The 21,677-nt window shown below is 38.7% G+C and overlaps 1 protein-coding gene across 1 annotated transcript; it reads right to left on the bottom strand.

Moving 5' to 3' along the window:
- Window positions 1-2,401: 2,401 nt before the first annotated feature.
- TMEM106B (transmembrane protein 106B) lies at window positions 2,402-20,910 on the bottom strand. Its single transcript, XM_035316695.1, has 8 exons — window positions 20,752-20,910; window positions 17,440-17,661; window positions 15,262-15,325; window positions 13,769-13,928; window positions 12,820-12,960; window positions 12,656-12,705; window positions 9,009-9,062; window positions 2,402-8,187 (listed from the first exon to the last, which is right to left on the bottom strand). Exons 2-8 carry the CDS (start codon window positions 17,657-17,659, stop codon window positions 8,049-8,051), a joined length of 828 nt encoding a protein of 275 aa, XP_035172586.1. The 5' UTR covers window positions 17,660-17,661; window positions 20,752-20,910; the 3' UTR covers window positions 2,402-8,048.
- Window positions 20,911-21,677: the final 767 nt, after the last annotated feature.

Genomic DNA, 21,677 nt, shown 5'->3' with positions numbered 1-21,677 from the left:
TGAGTGAGTGAATTCAGCCACTTAAAGGGATCACCATGTAGTAGCCACTAACCTTCATAAAACCAGAAGTATTTATTAAGACAGATTTAACATTTAAGAAATAATACATATCCCAGTAGAATGTAAGCCTCCATAAACTGTAAGAAACATATTCAGTAGGTTTTTAACCTACTGTTTTACTAGATGTTACCAACTACCACTATCAACAGTACTGTCACATGAGGGTCAGAGGAAGGGTGTGATAAAGGCAAATACATTTATTTCTCCACCTCAACTATGTGGCTAAGGCTACTAAAAGCATTACTTCTTCCTGAAAACCTCTTGAGAATGATATCCATCATTACCTTTCAGATATCCATAACTGTAGGCAGTGAAATGTTACATTTCAGCGATGCTGAGGCTCCTTAATCAAGTTCTAGTTTTGCTATATTAAGTAATTCACTGCCTCATGAAAAAGTAGCTCCATTATGGAGCAGTGTCAGCTCCGCAGTGCCCATGACAGCTCATTAAACTGTGTGGCACCTGATACCAGTAACACAGGAAACATGAGAGAGACATCCCAGCTCTCAGGCTTAAGAAGCAGAAGGGAGAAAGAAAAAAAAAAATAATAAAAAAAATACAACCAAACAAAGACGTAGAGGGATCTTTACCTCATCTGACATCAAGGGACTTCCAGCAAAATTAAACATGTGGTCTGACATTCTTTAAGTTGCCAGATATACATCATTTTCACACTCGAAGGCAATTAGTGTCATTCACCACTAGTGTACCCAAAGCTCTCTCAGGTGAGCATATTAGCACAGTAACATCCCAGGTATGGGATCAATTACACAGTCATATAGAAAGATGTATGAAATTCTGAGAAATAAAAGGGAAGCATCTACAGCCAGCCAGGGAAACCTACAAAATATTTCAGAGATTTCTGTCACTGTCTAACTAGGTTATTTTAAGATGTCAGATCTTTCAGTAGTTATGTTCCCCAAAATCTACATTGTTTGTTGTAAACTAGCAATTTGGGGGTCTTTACACTTGTCTAATTCATATTTGCTTACCTATTCCTATCTTTCAGTATGTTCTTCACACTCTTCAGAGGTGTTTGAAGTTTGCAGGGTAAGAACTCACCTTTGTACCTTCCTAACTGCTCCAGCTGGAAAAAAAACAGGAGAGGAATCCAAATCATACAGTTAGAAGTATTTGGATCAAATAAAACTTTTCACTGAAAGCAAACAAAAAACACTTTTGCCTACCTGTCCCCAGACAGGTACCACAGACAGAAGCAGCTCTTCACAGATCTTCAAGCTCTTATTTATACATAGTAAAATGCCGATTGAAGTTTATTGTTCCCCAGTTTATATTGTGCAGAGGCCTTGCCCAAACAGGAAACTTTGGACAACTCTGGGAAGGAAAAATACTATAAGAAATAGCAAATAGCAAGTATGACTGTTATCCTTTCGCATTTTAGCTTAGTTTTAAAAATACACAAACTAAAGCAAAACAGCACCCAAACAGCACAGCCTAAGACCCCATTAGTTAGCCATCAGAAGTCAATGCAGATCACCAGTGTAGCATTCATAAATATACAATAAATAAGCTTACTGAGGAGCAAATTTAAAAACGAAAACCACTGAAGTGTTCCAAAATATTGGGAACATTACCTGTAACATCAGAACATGCTATGAATGCTTCAAATACAGACATGTTCTTTGTTGCCAGTTGTGAAAGGCAATGGTGGTTCTTAAAACAACATTGTAAACAGGTGTACTGAATCTGGCTAGGATGGAGTTAATTTTCTTCCTAGCACCATAAGGGCTGCTACGTTTTGGGTTTGTGGCTATGAGTGCTAATAACACTGATATATTATCAACATAAAAGTCTTGGGTAACACACAGCACTGAGGTTTCCTTTTTCATCGCACCACCTTCTTTCCCCACATCTCTTGTTGCAAGTACACTGGGAGGGGGAAAGAAGCTGAGAGCACACAAAACCAGGAGAACTGACCCCCACTGACCAAAGGGATATTCCATGCCTTACAAGGTCCTGCTCAGCAATTAAAACTCAGGAAAAAGGGAAGGAAGGGGGACAACTGAGATTACGGTGCATGTCTTCCTTGTGTTGACGTCTGCCTACTGACAGGAAATAAATTCCTCACTTTGGTTTGCTTCCACACACAGATTTGCATAACCTATTAAACTGTCTTTATCTCATCCCATGAGCTTGATTTTGCCTTTCTGATTTTCTCTCTCACCTCTATGGGGTGAGGTAGAAAGGAGCAAGCAACTGAGTTGGAGGGCTTACCTGCCTGCTGGAGTCAACCCACCACAGCAGCCTAGGGTTTTAAGCCAGATGCTTCAGCAGCCCAAAGTCAGACAACAGCAATTCATTCACATGTGGTTCTTTGCTTTAAGATACTTCAGTTTATTACAGACTTAACACAAAAAAGGTAGACTGCAGAGTTCTTACACCACAGAATGCCAACAGTTACAAAAGTTGAAATGATACCTTTGAAACTTCATGAACACTTGTGGAAAAAGTTATAGGGAGACAAAGAAGGAAAAGAGAAAAATATTATCAAGTCAGTTTAAAAAAAGATACGTGACCCAAGCTTTTTTTAATAGAAAATTTAATAGCATTCTTCAACTCAAACAATCCCATCTAGAACCAAATATCCATAATGAAGTTAAATCCAGATTTTGAACCTCTAAAGAATAAGATCCATTGTCCCAGTTAACTTGCATTAAGATTGCTTGTGTCCAGGTCATTCCAAATACCCCTTAGTGTTTATTTATCATGCTTAAGTTGATAGATCGTTTGCTACACAGTTACAAGAACAACAGTTTACAATTCTTAAGTTACAAAAATAGTTATCACTCATTAGTATTTCTATACATATCTCAAGCTATTATATGCACACTCTGTACAGTGGATGTTAACAGTGGTTACGTTTGCTTCTTTAAAACAAAAAAGGACTACATCACTCATGGTCAAACCCAAAATATTTAGGCACCCTAATCTGCTTGCATGTCTGGCATTAAACATCCCTACTGACACACAGGAAAAGCAGTTTCAGTATCCAAACGAAATACTCACCCATGTTACAAGACCCTTATGACAGTCTCATGCTATGCTGCAGGGCTTTAACTGGACAGATTCCTTCTGGAGAACAGTCCCTGCCCAACAGGCCAACCCACATCAGAAAATCAGGTTTCCATGCCAAAAGCTATAGGGGCAGCACTGCAATCTACCCCTTCATTACCAGAAGCCCTGGGTAAAGGTCAAAAAGGAAGGTAGCTTCTCAAGTAGACAAAACATGTTTTTGACATACCCAAATGATTGTTTCCAACATGGTTTTAGTTGGGTTTTGGCTTGGGCTTTTCTTTTTCAATTTCTTTTTTTTTTTTTTTTTTTTTTTTTCCCCTCCTCTTATAGAAAGTCACCAAAATAATTGAGATTTTTGGCATGATCAAGGCTAACACTAGCAAACATTCTGCTGGTGGCAATAGTCCATTACTGAAGTGCACTGGCTGGACTCATATTATTTATTCTTCACTTTCAGAAGTAATAATAAGCCTGGAAGCACTGCTGGGTTTTGGCACTTTATTAGAGGCAATGGAAAAATTGAGTTCTCAGAGGTATTACTGCTAGCCTTGGTCATCTCTTAACTACATGTCCAGTCCCACTGACATTTAAGATTCATGTAGGTGCCTGACTCTGAAACAACTCACCCATTTTATAAGATACTGCCTGGTAACAGATAGATCTCCTACTACAGACTGGGGAGAGAGAGGAGGGGAAAAAAGCAACACCACAACTAAGCCCCACATTCTACCCACCCCCTCCCTCAAAAGGAAGCTTTAAATGGTTAATAAGAAATAACACTAATATTTTCTGAATTTGGAAATCTTCTTATACTGCTTCAAGCACCATCCTTCCCATCATGAGGGTACAACATTTCAGTCAGATGGCTAAAGACCCTAAAAGTTCAACCCAAGCACTCAGAAGTTGAGTGCTTATATGGTTAGCTTTACACACCGCACACTGAAAAAGCCCAGAGAATTGTTTGCAATGTACTACTACGAAGAAATTAACTTATTTGCAGAACTTCAGGGACAATTTTGAACAAAGTCAAATAAAGCATATACTTAAGTCTGTCAGTATAAGGCTGCAAAATATACCACAACGTTAACATCAAGGTCATGCAAGAACCAAAAGTGCATTAAGAACTTCAAAGCCATACCACACAGGAAAAGATTCTTATGCTTGCCTTCACATAAGATTAAGAAGCAAACAATTGGCCCCTAAATACCAAGATGAGTAAACAAATTATAAATGAGCTTCTACAGGCTCTTTCCTACATCAGGAATTCAATAATAAGCACAAGGTACTACACCTCTTAGGAGGAAGGTTTCCCTTTTAATCTCTCCAAATGGGTATCTGATGGTTGGATCTTTGAGTTCATTTGGTGGCTTCATTCATTCATTTTTAAAGCATCATATTTAAAGTGTAAAATAACTTTGTTCTCCAGGACGGAGTGGTCAAATAGCTAACATTTTTTTTTACTAATTTAAGTGTTTCATATTAATTTACCTTGTTACAATTTTGACATTTTACAGTTATCGTATACAAAATACATTGTTTTGTTTTTTGATTGTGCCATTGCAGTACAACACCTGCACCACTGTTTCCACAGATAACTAAGAGCTTCCATTTTGAAGTGCAACAGCGTTTGCTACAGGAATTGCTATGAAGACTTCAAGTAAAAGGAATTATACTGGAAATAAATCCCTTGAAATATAATAATGCAATGCTACTATATATGTATTTGATAGTATTTTAAGATTAAGAGGAATTTACAAATGAAATATTCACCACTTCAGAGAAAAAAAAAAATCCATCAGAAAGCATCTTACACACAGGGAAAACAAACCAGAAAAGACAACGGCTCTTCAAGCTGACCTTCTCAAAAGAATTTATACTTTGTACTCATTGGTCTACAGTGAACCAAAAGGCTTGCCTTTGTTTAATAAGGCAAGAAAACAAAACACAAACAAGATAAATAAATACAAAATTATCATAGGTCTCTCATCTGCATGTACTCTTCTTATTTTTCGTTTACCAAGTTACGCAATTTAATATAGCCTTCCCTTTCTCCCTTTGCATAGTATTTCCAAGCTTAGCCACAGAAATCAAGTCTAAGTTGAATACTCAGATGCCACATTAGCTTATCTAAAGAGATGTTCTATTAAAATTAGTAGTCAAGTTCAAACTCTTACTTTGTTTGGTTAATAACATGCTGACATGTTTTGCAAGCACAAACTAACATACACAGAACTGTAAGCCTTTGATTCTCCTGTAACTGACTTAATTTGAAGATTCATCAGTAGGATTTTTACTATATTGCCTCTATTTTTTGGGTAACAACTGTTAGTTATTCAGTAAGCCTACCACAAATTAATGGTATTAAAGTTTACATCCATTAGATAATCCAGGTGATAAAGAGATGTAAGAAAAAAAAAAACAAGAGCTTTATTTTTCCCCCACATACACAGAAAGAATAATTCTACTCATCATTCTTTATTTTTAAGTAGCCAACACCAAGCATGTTATGCAGTGGAAGATCCACAGGCTTAAGTATGCATTTTGCTCAGTACGTCTGCCAGCCTTTCCAATGTCAGTTGGAGTCTCACAACACCACATACAAGTGTAAAATCCCAAAACACACACTTGTTCAAGCAGCATTCACTGGTGTGACTGAATAACTATGTCATTATGCCATTCCAGTTATTTTAGATTATCTATTATCCTTTGAACTGGTTTAAACTGGTAGAAAAAAATATCTGCCTAGAGCTCTTCTCTTGTTCTTCCTACTTAAAAATGAAAAAAAAACAAAAACAAAACAACAACCTTGAGACTTAAATACTTGGGAATAGAGGAAAAAAAAATAATATCACTTACTGGTTGACTTCAGATCTGACATGGTTTAAAACAGAATATTGCCCGTTATCCAAAATAAAATGAATCTTTCTATGACATACAACATAATAGATGTTACTTCCCAGCTTCTAGCCAGCTCCCCACTATCCTGGTCTTGAGTTACCAGCTCTATCTTTTCAGACTACCAGACCAGCTTCGGCATGTTTTATCAGACACAAGACAGAACCTCATCTGTGCTCTAGGAAGATGAATTAGTTTGCCTTATGAACATAAGCTGTAATAAAGAATGTTTAAAGTGCCCAGATACAAGTAAAAAATTCAGAACATAACTAAGTCATCAATTATTTCTGTATCAAAGTTCTCCTAAGCCAACATGTTCATCAATCAAAAATTATAGGAAACTGACAGTGCATGTTTGAATACAGATACATTTTTTAAAGACATTGTGGATGAGTGCTCAGAGCATTCAGATTTTTATTTTTTGTACAGTTACTCATTTTCTTTTAAATTAGTCTTACTCAACTGATACGTTTCCAGCACCTCTAACCCTAATTAGGTCCACCTAAAGAACGTTGATGAAAGACAATAGACACATAACTTCACTGAATTACTGAAGCATAAAACATCATTAGTTACAAGAAGTTACTCAGCAGCTTTTTTCCAGAGTGTTTATTACTAGTTCATTTTAATTAGCTTATTTCCGGGAGATAGGCAGCATAAAAACCGCAACACCTATTTTTTAAAAATTAGAATTTATTACAATGCAACGGTCTCAATAGTACTTTCTTACAACTGAATCTGATTTAATACTGAAATAAAACAATCCTGATCTAGTTAATTTTAAAAGTTTTGCCCCTAACCATTTGAATAGTCAGCCTTCAGAAGACAAGCAACTTTGGACCTCAAATTTAGAAACACTGTGTTTGGTAAAAGCCCTGGAAATTCTCATTGTGCAAACTAACTTAACAAAACTACTTTTTAATTTTTTTAAGTCAGTCTCATGACTACATCATCATTTATTCTTACAGAAGGAGTTGCTTTATCCTCACTTACATAACCGACGTGAACTGTGAGCACTCAGGAGATTCAGGTAACTACTGCATTACTTACCGAGTCTGTGCACAAAATACATGTACCCCAATGCATGAACACTGACAAGCAGCTTAGTACATGGTATATTAAAACAATAAAAATGCCATAAATTTACATCAAGCTGCCCAAATCCATATTCAAAACAGCTTCCCACTTAGATCCTGACTACATGATTTTGATTTTAATAGCTGTACTCAAAAGTTTAATCAAAAAAACAAACCAGAATGACACTGCCAAAGTCTTACCCCTTCATTTTCCACAGTTTTGAATTTTTCCTTTGTCAGTAGTGATTCTGGGGGATTCTTTTTTTTAACCTTACTTTAAACCTAACAACATACATTCTCCTTGTAACATCGCAGAGGTAGTAGGGGGAAATATGAAAGAGAAGATGCCAGATTCTAGAAGTTGCACAATCAAGTATAGCGTCATCCATGAGTGCTTTCCTGGCTTTCACAGGCTGCATGTCACCTCTAATCAAGTATAGCAAATGAAAAATAGAATCCCAAAACAAAGAACTATTGCTACTGATACTAGTTTCACACCCAGATACCTCAAAGCAATCTTGTTACTTAAGTAGTTATACTGTAAATTTCAAGAGTCAAATGTCAAGAACTAAAGTATAAACTTAAAATTTATGAGTACCAATTTTTCTAAAATGCTCATTAGTGACACATTTCACCCAAACAGACAGAAATACACAGAGTTACTCTAAGTTGATGTACCACACTGTAAGGAAAGGTCCCAATTCAGTTCAAGAATCTGTAATTTCCCCTCCCCCTCCAACCACACAACTTGACAGAAGTGTTTACAGTAACAGAAAGCAAACAGAAGGGGAAAACACAACATTTAACAAGTGCATATATATACATTTTGCACCTTTTCCCTCCTTGCATTTCAAGTGAACAGGCCACCAGGTTTGCTATGCGTTACATGCACATACTCTCACCTTTACTTAGTACCAGTCCTATTTAAAGGATCTCTGCAAGCATCAAGAGCAGTCATTCCACACTAACTAACAGGTGCTTTTACTGCGGAGGCTGAAGTACATTTAAATATTCTGACTGGCCCAGCTGGTAGGTTGTGTTTCCTCCACAGTCCACATACTGGTATCTCTCTTGGGATATTTGCTCCGAGTGGCCAAAGTAAGAGGTTGTCACTGTCACTCTTGAAAACACAAAACAGAAGAGACATTCATTTTGTAAGGGGCTTTAAAGTTCCCTCTTCTAAAAACCAGTGTTTTTAAGTTATGAGGGTTTTTAAGGAGCTAATTTTAGGACAAAATACATATCAGTAAGAACAAAGTTTTAAATAAAATATTAATAAAAAAAACAATACCAGTTTAGACTCCGTACAGATTACTCCCATGGGAAAAATTTGGTCCCCTGAGCAGACTTTTTTTTTTCTAAAGATTACAAAGCCAAGGTTTACTCATTGATACTTTGTTTTGGAAGGGGAACAGAAATGATTACAGAAGCTATGCAATGGTTGGTTTACATACCCACAAAAAGCCAGGCTGCTATTTATACAATCTGACACAAAAAGGGGACTCTGGCAGAGTCACACAAAAGTCACACAAAAGTGTGTGACTGCCTCAAGGTCATAAGGTTCTCAGCAATTTTTGAAGAGCAGCTGATACACATAAGTTCATTTCAAAATATTTGAGGTCTTAGTAGCTCCATGGCCACAGCCCAACTACAGAGCAGATACAGTAATAATAGTTGGAACTAAGTATCGTTACTTTACTATCTTTAGTACTTTACTTTACTATCGTTCAAGTATTGTTACTTTACCAGAATTTGTCAACAGAAAACATCTTTACACAGTTCGGTTTCAAGAACTATGAGGCTACCACACTAGAATGTAAGTTGACTTCATTTTATCTAAGATACACAAACACCACAATTAAATACTTCGGAGTAATATTTCAATGGGGACTACGTGGCTTCTACAGCTGTTTCCAACAAAAAGGAAATTTCTATACTTACTGCATCATCACTACTATGTTATGCACTTTGATAGATGCTAAAGTACAGAAGTCACTGCAAGAAAAAAGAAAAGAGAGCTATTAGATTTGTGTCAACCTTTCTAGACAGTTATCTAAAAAGCAAGAATTGTTGCTTCACCCAGAAATTCTGCTACCTGTATATTTACAGCCTGCAGAATTGCTAATAATGGCAACCAAAACACTTGTTGAAAAACAACTGCCTATGAGTATATACTCAATCCAAGTCTATTTATATACAGACTTGCTTTCACATAAAGCATATTCACATGTGCTTGCTTACATGTAACAATTCCCAACAAGAACATCCTGTGAAACACCACTTGTTCCACCATCTTTCAGTAGTTAATCTCAAGAACTACACTGCAACATGCCTTCACTGGTGAAGAGTTCTACTATAAGGGCATGTAGGAATAATTTGCTGTGATTTCACTTTGAGTTATCAAATTTAACTATAGAAAGGAAAATTTACCACAAAAGATCAGTTATGCTAGCTTCAGCATCCTGTTGTGTCAGATCAGCAATTTCTGTCAAGAAGTCTTAGTATGCTTGCTCCAGAAATATCAAGAACTTAGGAAAGCCCCAGTATTTTTACACCAATTCAGTTCTGTATTATGCAAAATGACCTTTAACCAGAGATTGCAAAATCAATTTTTTTCTTATGAGACAAACTTACAGACCTATATTTTCTGAGAGACACCTGTTATACAGTCCGCTATGTAAGTGTATATACCCCCTTCCTCCCCCCAACCACAGAGCAATGAGTTGCTTTTGATTACAGACATATCAGCTCTGGAATGAAAGGCATGTGATCAATGCAACAAGATTGTATGACAGCCACTCACAATATTTACTTCCGGTTGTCATTCTTTCCCCAGCACAAATAAATATAGAATGAAATATGAAACAACGATCACAGGTGATACAGATTATACGAAAATACAAACTGAACAGTTCTTTTATTAGAAGTTGTTTTATGTTGGTATCTCTAGTAATGACAGAAATATTTTGACTTTTTTATTTTTATTTTTTTACTGCTAGGCTTGAAACAGGATTTAGCTGGACCATACTGCCAGATATTCTCAGTTATTGTAGTTTTCTAATCCAAAATACAGACAACCTGTAACATAATGGTTATCATGTTCGCCTCATACACAAAGATCCCTGGAAATTTTCAGGTTGAAAGCTGGGAGAAATTGCCCAGGGAAGTGGTGGCGTCACCGTCCCTGGGGGTGTTTAAGTCAAGGCTGGACCTGGTGCTTAGGGACATGGTTTAGTGGGTGACATTGGTGGTAGGGGGATGGTTGGACCAGATGATCTTGTAGGTCTTTTCCAACCTTTATGATTCAATGATTCTATTTTATGATTCTGTAATATAAAGCCACCTGGTATCCAAGCACTATTTTATTGGCAAGCAAGCACAGGGATATAATGCCAACTCACTGCTTTTTAAGTCCAGGTTATCTGGAAAAAAGACTGTTTTTAAAAAACAAAACAAACAAACAAAACAACAACAACAAAAAAACACACACCACCACCACCACACTACATAGCACAAAACAGTAGCTAGGAAAGTACACTGAAGGTAAACTGCATAAATCCTACTCTCTAAAAATAAATGGGTGGAAATAACCTGTAGGACGATGATTTCATCACACAGGTCTGCTGAATCCAGATAACACTTCAGTATCTCAAAGGTTACTTGACCTAAGCTGATTTTACAGGAAGCCTGCTCTCTAGAATCAAAGTAACTCTTCAGTTACGCCTAACCCAAGACCTAAACTGACTAGACCGGGAAACATCAAAATGTCTACAATATTGTGATTCACTGTAATAAAGAGAGTAATGCAGGTTGTACAAAGATCATCCCAGGCCTTTCCTGTAAAGTTTAATATTAGAATCAGGGAAGAAAACCAAACACAATAACAAATACAAAACCCTGCTAAGATCAGCTAAAACTACATTGGCTTGGTACTTAAACTAAGGAGGCTCACTGGCTGTGCCCTGAGTTTTTCTGAACAGGGAGTCGGGGCTTTTAAGACATGCAGGACAGAGAAAGAGCTGAAGCTAATCAACAATAACCTACCAGACCTAGTGACAATTAACTAAGACCAACTGTTTACCATGCAGAAAATCTGGAGAAAATCAACAACTAAAACCATCGTGTGTGTGGCTCTTAATGCATTGTAAACACATCACAACTTAGCTAATGACTGCTACCAACAAGTACTAGGACCTTACTGTATCAGCCCTTTACGAGTACTTAGATCCTTAGCTGACTAGTTACAACTAGCTAGATCCTTAGCCTCCCTAGTTACAGATCTCTATTACCAGTTACGGTCTATGTTTAGCACCGCTTCACGGAAACAAGCAGCATTTTCTTGTGTGTGCAGGTTATGTATTAGTCTGCTTTTCCAGCAACATTCACAAACACCTGGTGCCCTGAAGGAAGCAAAGTTCACATTACAGATTACAGGCACAGACACACAGTAGCTTCTCTGCTTCCACTCCAAGATAGCCTGATTCACCTCTAAGCTGAAGCAGCCAGCACAGCATTCTTCCACACTATTGCTGAGGTTGCAGCTATCAAACTGCAGAATGGCCTGAAATCCATTTAGCTCAAATCACACACACAACAGTTGTTGCCTGTCCACATCTCTCCACACATCCAAAGTCACCCAGGTTTATCTAAAGACTAGTTTGAAATTAAGTTTCAGCAATTGTTAGCAACAGACTCTCACAGCATTACTGAAGCTGAGGCAACAATACAGACCATGGAAGGAGTTTCAATGCATTACTGCACCAGGAGTCAAAAACCACAACTAGGTAAATATCAGCACAAGTTCTATGAAGAGGGTGAGTATATTCACGGATTCACTGTTTACACAAACCTAACTTACATGCCTTTAAGTGATGACAGAAGCACAAGACTACTTATTTAAAGTTAGCAGCCAATTTGCTATTTCACACCTGTCTCAACTTATTCAAACTATTTGAACCTGTAAGGCTCTCTCTCACATCAAAGGGGCTGCCATCCACTTGAACTGCACACAGACCTGAAGTCTCAATAGTTAAGAGGTCAGAGTGAACAGAAAGTTCAATAAGAGAATTAATGGTTGGTTTGTTATCAAAATATACTGAGCAAATATACTGGTCCAATAAACTTTCTGAAGCTATGAACAAAACAGCTTAGACTTTAATATATGCTGTAAACATTGATTATGACTGTATACACATGGTCTGAAGAGCAAAAATATAAACTAGGATTTAATTCTATACAAATTAGAGGCTAACTTCCTTTACCTCCGCAGAAATTTACTGGAAACTTACTAGGGAATGCATCAAAGAAACACATATGCACTTCCACACCCTAAAGTAGCTGGTCCTAGCTATCACCAGAGCCTAAGTCGTTGGGAATACAGACACCCCTCAAAGTGCTGAGAGCCATGTACAGCAAGCCACTATATGAAACCACTGAAAAGAATATGGTTTAAGTATTTTGCAGTACTGTTAAAACTCATACAAAGAATGCCACACCATCTCTGCAAATGTATTTCAGCTGTTTTTTTAAAAGCACCATAATTATTTTAACCAAGACACAGGCAAATATTTAGAGGCTGGTACACTTACAACATGTAGCTCATTTCATCCTGTATGACTGTGGGCACCATATAGTCAATCTAAAAAAAAAAAGGCAACAAAAATTTAAAGATTTAAATAAAAAAAAATAAAGATTTAAAGATTTAAATATAAAGATTAACATATATTCAGCTTCAAAAGTGTGTCCTATTTACCTGCTTCATATCCAGAGGACCAATGTTGGTGATGTTGTTTAGCCGTGCTTTGCCAATAACTGTTTTTGAAAACTGAACTTGGGCTGTAATGTTTGCTACTTCAACAGAGTAATAGTTGTTGTTTGTTATATTTAGTGTGTTCTGGAGGAAAAAAAAAAAGAAAAAAAAGAAAAAAAGCCTTTAAGAACTAACCATTCTGTGTAACTCTGTGACAGTACATTTTTAAATTTGTGAGACAAAAATACCTGAAATTATGCAAGTATACTTTCCTGCCTTTGGCGATTTTCTTGGGGGTGAGATGGAGGGGAACCACCACTCAACCCCTTTCTCAGAGGTGTTTGAATATACTGAGCAGCACCAAATTCTGCACAACTCCACTTGTGACCACTCTCCACAAGAAATACTGACCATTTCTTCCTATCCTCAGTTATTCCTTCCATGAAATTTAATTATTCCAGGACCCTTTCCTCCCATGGCTATTTAATTTAAATACACCTAGGAGGAACTCCACAAGTCTTTTGGCAATTCACTGCATTACCAAAAAACAGTCCAAGAAGTGTGTGGAATGAACTCCTTGAAGTATTAAGTCAAGCAGGAAATATTTTTTCTTCAAAATCAATGTTGAGAGATGCAAAATACCAGGTATTCAATAACATTCCTGCACACACTACACGCTCTACATTTCACTTATATTCCCCAAATGATGCAAAGAATTCAAAAGTCACCTTTTCCATGAAAATAGAAGATCCAATGGTAGCCTACAACTATAGCTACGGGAACCAGCCACAGCAAGTCCAGCTACATTTTTCAAACTGCTTGTTGTATCTGCTGGTAGTTCTTAAGACACTAAGCTTACCAGCTAGCCCAAAATTCCTACACATAATAAACTGCTGCAGTAGCATCTCCTGTTGCATATATTACAAACACCCAAACAGATAGACAGTCTTACCGTAATATTTAAATATATTATACGTCTACCCTCTTCGTAAGTGACATACACTGACTTCACACCAATGTATTCAACGTCAATTGAGCGAGGAAACAAGAAGAATACAGCCAGCCCAGAAAGAAGTAGACATACGATTACAGAAGCAGTCACGTAGAGTTTTCTGGAGTTAAAACAAAACAGCAACAACAAAAAAAAAAAACAGAACAAACATATTTCAGAGTCAAAAGCATATTAAAAGAAAATAACACACCACTCTTCTCGTTTAAGTGATAAGAAGAATGACTAGTTAATATAAATCAGCTCAGCCTATTTCCAGCTTTCATTAGTTTCAGGGGGAGTGGGGAATATGCTGCACTTCAGTAATTTGTCACAAATAGAGATGACACTCTTTTTTATGTACATATATATATATTCTGATGTGTATGTATATATATCAGAAAACAAGTTCCAAAACACATGGTTATCCCAACCTTAAAGAGGTAAATGGAAGAGGAAAATATTCATGTGCTTTAAGACGGAAGCACTTCCTTTAAAATTAATTTATAGTAGAACTTTTGACATTCTTCAGCATACTGTGCTTGTACCACAACACCTAGAAACAAGAATAAACTTACGCCTTACACAGGATTCTTTGTCATAAAATTCTTTCTGGGAAAGTGTCAGGAACTTGTTTAGATCCTTACTAAGGAACTGTAAATATACAATTAACCTAACATAAAAGAGGGAACGGAGTTTAAATAACAAAGGTATACAAATAAAAGGTTCTATAGCAGTTGCAGTTTTCTCAAAACCAGAACATTAGGGGAGTATTTCTGAAATTTGGACTACTATAATATCAAATCTATGATCCACGATATCTAAGACAGCATTATGTGAAGTTGTATTTTTTCCTGTCACACATTTCTGTTTATCACAGAAACATTGAAACATTTAGAAAATGTGAGGACAATTACTTTACACTAATTAAACCTTTAAGTAGATCCTAGAAAAAATATAAATATTTTTAAAATATGCTATATCAGAATGATAAGTTTGTTTATTCTGCTAGCAGCTCTGAGCTTTTCAAATTAATTTCTAGGTAATTTATTTTTTATTCTAGTAGCCCAAATAAATTAATCCCTTTACTCTAATTTGAACTTTAATAGTGAAGGTGTATCTTCTTAGATCAATTAAGATGCTATAAAGCTTGATAAGTGGTTGCATAATTACAGTAGATATTCAGATAATTACCTGCATGAAGTGACCATGCAGTATTACCAACTTTATAAGACACAGCATGATGGGAGCGTGCACACCTATTAATAAGTAACTCTCCAAGAGTTAGAGGTGAAGGTTCATATTACTCATAAGCAGGGTTCCTTCAATATGGAATGCAGGAAAACATTCCAGTGATTTTGCTTGAATCCCCTTAACACTATCTCATTTAAATTGAGCAATTTTAACTGGAAGAGAAGAAATAAGTGTAGATTCGCATATCACAACTATCAACTTACGTTCTTCTTGGCCTCAGTCTCTGATCACTGTATGGAATTAATGCTACCAGCTGGTTTTCCTGCCCTAGAAATAAAAACACCCTTTCAGAACTTAAACACAAAGAATAATTACTTTTGAAGTTACTTCAAAAAAGAGTGGCCTTCACAACTTTACAGCATCAAATAATAAATATGAACATTCAAATTCCAGTAATATTCTACATTCAGAAAGAAGCTCAGGCAGTCAGAACTGATCCAGAAGGCATTGTGCATCTCATCAGGAAGTTAGAGTCAGGTTTGTTTAAAAACACATGCACATATGGATTTGGGTGGCTTTTGCAACACAAGTTGTGCCCAGGCTGCATTCTGGGAATCACTGGTACATACAACTGTTTATCACAGGACTGAACTGCAGCAACCTGGAAGCCAAAGAAGCGCCCACTGGAATTTCTCCAAGCAACAAGACACCCCACCAGCCAGTATTTTTAGGAGGTGGATATCTTAACAGCAGAAACGAGGAGTGTTAACACTGAGGAGCTACTGAAAATACACGGACTACACCTGTCTTTGTATCTTTTGTGATTTGCTGTAATAAGCAGGTGGAATTGAGATTCACCCACATGACAACACAGAAGCCTCAAGAGCAAGTCTGGTTTGCATTTTAAGTCAAATGCCGAATTTGATCAGTGCTATCACTTAGCTAATCGATCATTCTGAAGTGAATCCAAGCTGAATTGCTAACCTGAGCAAAGCATGCTGAGCATGTAATACTAGTATGTAACATCAAACTCAGGAATAGCCCTACCAATTTAAAACAGATTTTCATCTCAACTTCATTATACTGAAAACCTAAAGCTGTCCAAGTACCAAAATCCAATTTCCTATGATTATACAGTTTAGACATCATAGCACATGCTGTGGTCTTCCCTACTAGTCATACAGCCATCCAGTCAACCCTTAATTTCCCCCTCTCCCCTCAAAAATCCCAAACATTATTTTTCTTATTTTTTTAACTACTGAGGAATAATTAAAAAATGGTACCCACTGCTTTCTTACTGGTACACACTAAGCAAGTTTTCAATTTTCCCCATACCCTCAGAAAAAATATCAGTACCTTGCATACCACCCCACTACAGACACTGCTTTTCCAAATAACCTGAAAGAGTGGCTTAATCTAAGTTGCACCTCTGGATGGTGTTTGGCATGTACAGGGTTTATCTGTCAAACCATTTGCTTAAGTGCTGAAAACCCTGACATCTCAGCGTTTTTGTTTAAAATCCATGTGTATACTTTAATCCATGTGTTATACTTCCAAAGTATTCTTTTTCAGCAACAGGAAGACGAGGGACATCCCAGACATACTGTCATTCTGCAGAAGCACGTGATGTTTCAGAATTGTATTTTTCAAACAAACATTTCTGGAATTTGGTATTCCATATATAGCTTTATGTAAACAAGTGATTCTCATCCAACCACAATCAATGTCCAGAGCATGATCTAATAAGAACTGAGTATTATTAACTGCACCTCCCTTTGCACACTCAGCCACCTGTTTTCAGAAATGGTGCTTCTTATTTTAAAACTCTAGGAGTTATGAAGCTGTTACTTCCATTGGCCTGCCTCCCTAATGCCAATACAGCTAGGAAGTAAGGGAGGGGAAGGGGACAGTGCTCCTTACAAGTCTTGTATTAAGTAACCTTTCTTTTAAAAACAAATCTTACTTTTTTTAAAGTCAAAATCTTAGAACAACTTTCATTTACACAGGCCTGCACGCTATTACTCCCCATGCCTAGTGATATTTAAATATTGCCTACATTTGCAGCAACTTTTGTGAAGCTGCATATTGCTTCAAATAGTTCAAAACTGGTAGTTAAAAAGGATGTATTAAAATGTCTCAAAAGTAAAAGTTTGCAACTTCCACCTGCAAGAACTAGATTTACATGTGACTTTAAAACTGAGAAGCAAGGCACACTGGATTGCAAAGACAGAGAAGAGCTATCAGGTAACAGTCAATGTGGATTAAATATCCATTTCATTCATACAGTGCAATAACAATAAAATGCTTAGTGCTAAAACGTAAACAATTTTAAAATATCTTTACTAGGAGAATTATGTGCTAGGCCTTATTACAGTTAGTACTGCACTATTTCTAAGGTAAATTTAGGGTTTTAAAAAAAAAAAAAAAAAAAGACAGGTTACCTCGTGGAATCCTTCCCGTTCCCTGGCAGGTAGGACAAGTGACACTGTCCCTTCCTGTGAATTCCACGTAGGGAAACTGCGACACGTCCCCACACCTGCCATCCTCGTTGTGCAGCTCTGAGTGAACTAACCCGTTCCTCATGTTATCCGACACTGTACCTCCATCGTAGCCATCCTCCTTACACGTATGCATCGGTAGATGAGAAAGAGATTTTCCCATGTCTAAATAAAAGGCAGAAGAAAGTTTTTTTTTTTTTTTTTTTTTTTTTTTTTGTGGAGAACGATTCAAATATGGCTTGCAATTTATTCCTCCACATCAAGTAGCTGTAAGTCTATGGTCACTAGTCAGCCTCAACTCCTATAGCCTTCTGAGTGGTTAGATACCTTAAGATTTGCAAACCATAAAGGCCCAATCAAGCTGGAGTCAGTCCCCAACTAAGAATCTGAACTGCACGAGAGAACTGTTCAGGTCCTCTGACATGCACAGGTTAAAGGAAGACTGACGAGAGGCTTCCAAGGCAGAACAACACAGCTGCTGCCAACAGGTTGCAACACTCGAGTAGAGCTGGACAAACTGGCACAGAATACATTGACCTCTGCATAAAATATTCAGGACTTAATGTGCTCCAGAAACCAAGTTCATGATGTTCAGTGGATTCTGCACACACTACGGGCCCAATTCTACTAAGTTTTTTGGACTGAACTTGTTTTGAGAACACAGCATCAGCTAGTAATTTCCAAGCTAGAAATACAGATCTTCAGGTGTTTAAACTGATGATTCTCTTTAACCCAAAAGAAGACCGATTCACAGTAAAATCTAGAGAAAAATGAGAGCTACTTAAATGTAAATGCAGGCAACACATAGCGTTTATAAAAACTTGTCAAAAATATTAGCCACAAAACACTTGTTACCTCTGCAAATTTTATATTTTTCTCATGAGCATAGCTTTTCAGCAAAGCCAGTCAAACAACCATGAAACACTCAAAAGCCACAAGGAAGTGATACAAGTGGCAGCCTTCCTAGTTTGCAACAGGTGTGGAACAGTTCAAAGTTAGAAAGAAAAAAAAAGATCTGTTGAGCCTTGGCAATCAGTTGTTCAGCTTAACTCCCTAACACCTTCCAGTTACCCAACACAGAGGCCCTAACCACACAATTCACTAGCGTCTTGGGGAAGAGGGGGATTTGAAACTCATTCAGTTTTCCTACTGCAAATGGAATTTTTAAATGAGGTTGCTAGTAATGATCACGCTGGTCCACCGAGAAAGGAAGCACAAGGAGGAAGATTAAGTAATTGATGCAAGCCAGAATATTTTAAACCAGCCACTCCAGACAAAACAGGAAGATCTGAAATATGGTGATGGTAACATAAGCAAAACATTTGTTCATTTTAATGCCACAATGGCAAGGCGAACGTAGGAGGGAAAAAGTAACTATTGCTGGCAAGTCCCAGTTACTGTTTCAGCAAACACACAGTGTTATTTTATTAATTTAAGTAATAAAAACCTTATGGGAAGGAAAACTACTTATACTTATGTTGCTACAGCAACTTTGAAACATTCCAGTCTGGGTGACATAAAAATAATGGAAATTATTGAATTGAAAATTGAAGCTATTGAAGAAAAGTTTCCTGAAAAAGCAGTTGAAATTTATTCCACGCATGGTTTTTGCTTACTGTTGTCCCTGTAGCTTACCTACAGCCTTTAAGCTACAGAACTCAAGTCTTGCAGCTTAGGCAACAGCCATCACATTGACAGGTCTGAAAGCTTTGGGATCAGTCCCCAGCCCTGTTGCATTACAACCACATTCAATTTACCTGCTCTACTGCTGGTAGACTCAGGTTATGTCAACATTAAAAGTAAATACAGAGCAATAAAAGCATGTCTAGAAATAAATAAACAGTTACTGAGGATCCAACATGCACACTATGCTTATTTTGCAGATTTTATTTCATACCACCTCTAGCTGAGACTGAACACCCACGTGCAACTGAGGCACATCTTCTAGTTTTAGCTTCTTCCAAAATGAAGTGTTCAGACGCTTTCAGATCACACTGTGATGTGAACCAAAGTGCAGTGAGTGAGGATAACTGCAAATTCATTTCACACCCTTGATTTGAATTAAAAGAGTAACGCAGATGTATCCCCCAATGTCAAGTGTACCTAAGTTTCAATAATTAGAGTTTATAATAGTGTTTTCCTACCATCAGAGACTTAGAAGACACATGCCCCAGTTTACAAATGAGAAAACAGACGATAACCTCCCAGTGAGATGTGTTCCTCCAGCATGTTCCTCCACCACTACTACAGCTGACCAATGCTTAAAAACACCTTGGTCTTTCACCCAGGGCTTCCATGCTGTGAACAACAGTAGTTCTGAGAACAACGTCTTTGTACCTGACAGCCTCCATCTCATCACCACAACCTCAAGCCCAACTTTCTTAACAGCTGTGCTTCGCCCCAGCCTCTGACTTGTAACTGATATACATGCTCCAGTCGCCCTGAACTTGTCTAGAGTTTCCTTGAATTCAGTTTGTTAGAGAACACTTGTAAGAAAACGTTGCGATAAGGCAGTTTTGTTTAAGGCTGCTCCCTTCAGAGTGCTCTGACACTCCAGTACGACAGAACATAACAAAACGAAACCCAAATAACGTGCTAAGAATAGAAAACAACCACATCCTGAGTCACACGTGAAACTTATGAAAACCACTTTTTGTTTATGAACTTCAGGAAAAATTTGTAGAGTTTAACTAAACTGCTGTACCTTTCCAAATAAAGAGCTGGGGTGCCATTCTTACTTATTTGCACATACCTAAACTTGAGATTAGATACCTACTGCATTTTTGAAACTAACACACGGCTTTTAGGCCCGACAACCCGCCGGCTGCCAGCTGTGGCCGATCACTGGCACGGCAGGCTCCCCAGAGCAGCGGCAGGAGGCAGGCACAGCCATGGCTTGGCAGCCCCAAACCTGCCCCGCTGGGGCAGAAAGATCCCGCAATGTGCGACCCGGACCTGCTCTTCATTAATATACTTCCCCCCACCTGCCCGGGAAGGCTGGCGCTCCCCAGACAACTCAGGACGCTGCCGATGCCCCCATACTCACCCCCTGGGACCCCCACATGCACACAGACGGCTGTTTGAACAAACACCCCAGCGGGCGAGGATCACGGCGACCACCGCCCGAGCTGGGCCAGCCCGACCCCGCCGCCAAACGCACACCCCCCGTCCCGATCCCCCATGGCACCGCCGCCGCCCTCAGCCCGGATCCCCCCACAGGCCCCGCCGTCGCCCCGTAGCTCCCCCCGGCCCCACCTGCGGCCGGGCCAGGCCGGGCCGGAGGCTCCGGGCACAACGCAGCAGCGGCCCCGGCGCTGAGCCTGGAGCGCAGGCGCAGAGGGCGGTGCCGCCGTTGTTCGTAAGGGCCAGGCCTGCTAGGGGGGAGCTCGGGATGCCGAGGGGCCGCTGCCCGCGGGGGCGGCCCCGCTGCGGGTCTCGTCCTCCCCGCTCGGCGCCGGGGTGCCTGGATCGCGTCTTTACGGGGCTCGGGGCTGCTCGGGGCAGGCCTCGGGCCTGCTGCTGCCGCACCACAAAATGGGGCGCGCCGCGGGGCCGGGCTGTTCCCAGAGCAGCCCAAGATGGGGGAAAGGCGTTGGAAGTAAAAGCAAGGATAAAAGGAACTGGCCTGGTCCCTCCTCCAAGTGTAGGGCAGAACGGGTTTCCTAACTTCCAACAGCAGTTCTCTGCCCTGCCTGCGGTTGTACATCTCCCCTCCTCCACATAAGCTCTGTGTTGCTTTCATCTCAGGAAAAAAAAAAAAAAAAAAAGAAGTGCTTAAAAAGTGCTTATTTTTCTTTCCCCAATGGTATCTTAATAGCCAGCATCATTATTTTCTGTTCCTTGTTTGATCAGTTCTAGTGGAAGTAAGTTACCGCACTGGCTCCTGGGGAAATTAGAAGCTTGAGCAAAGAAAGCTATGACAGGTCAGCAAAAAAAAAAAAAAAAAAGAAAAAAAGTGGTAGGAAATGAGGCACAACGCCACTGTCAGGGACTGCAATTTGGCGTTATAGCTCACGTCTCATTTTGCAAGTTCTTGCACAACCAATGTTTATTCAGGGCATGAGCTGTGACATGTGCTCTGAGCATTTTGCCATAGCAAAATAAATAAAGTATACTGAAACTGAATGAACTTGAGGTTGTTGCTGTCCTTTGCGTGCCGGTATCTGGTCAATGATGTGGTT

The sequence above is a fragment of the Oxyura jamaicensis genome, chromosome 2 (assembly GCF_011077185.1).
Source record: "Oxyura jamaicensis isolate SHBP4307 breed ruddy duck chromosome 2, BPBGC_Ojam_1.0, whole genome shotgun sequence".
NCBI lineage: Eukaryota > Metazoa > Chordata > Aves > Anseriformes > Anatidae > Oxyura > Oxyura jamaicensis.
This window is presented reverse-complemented; position numbering and strand designations above follow the sequence as displayed.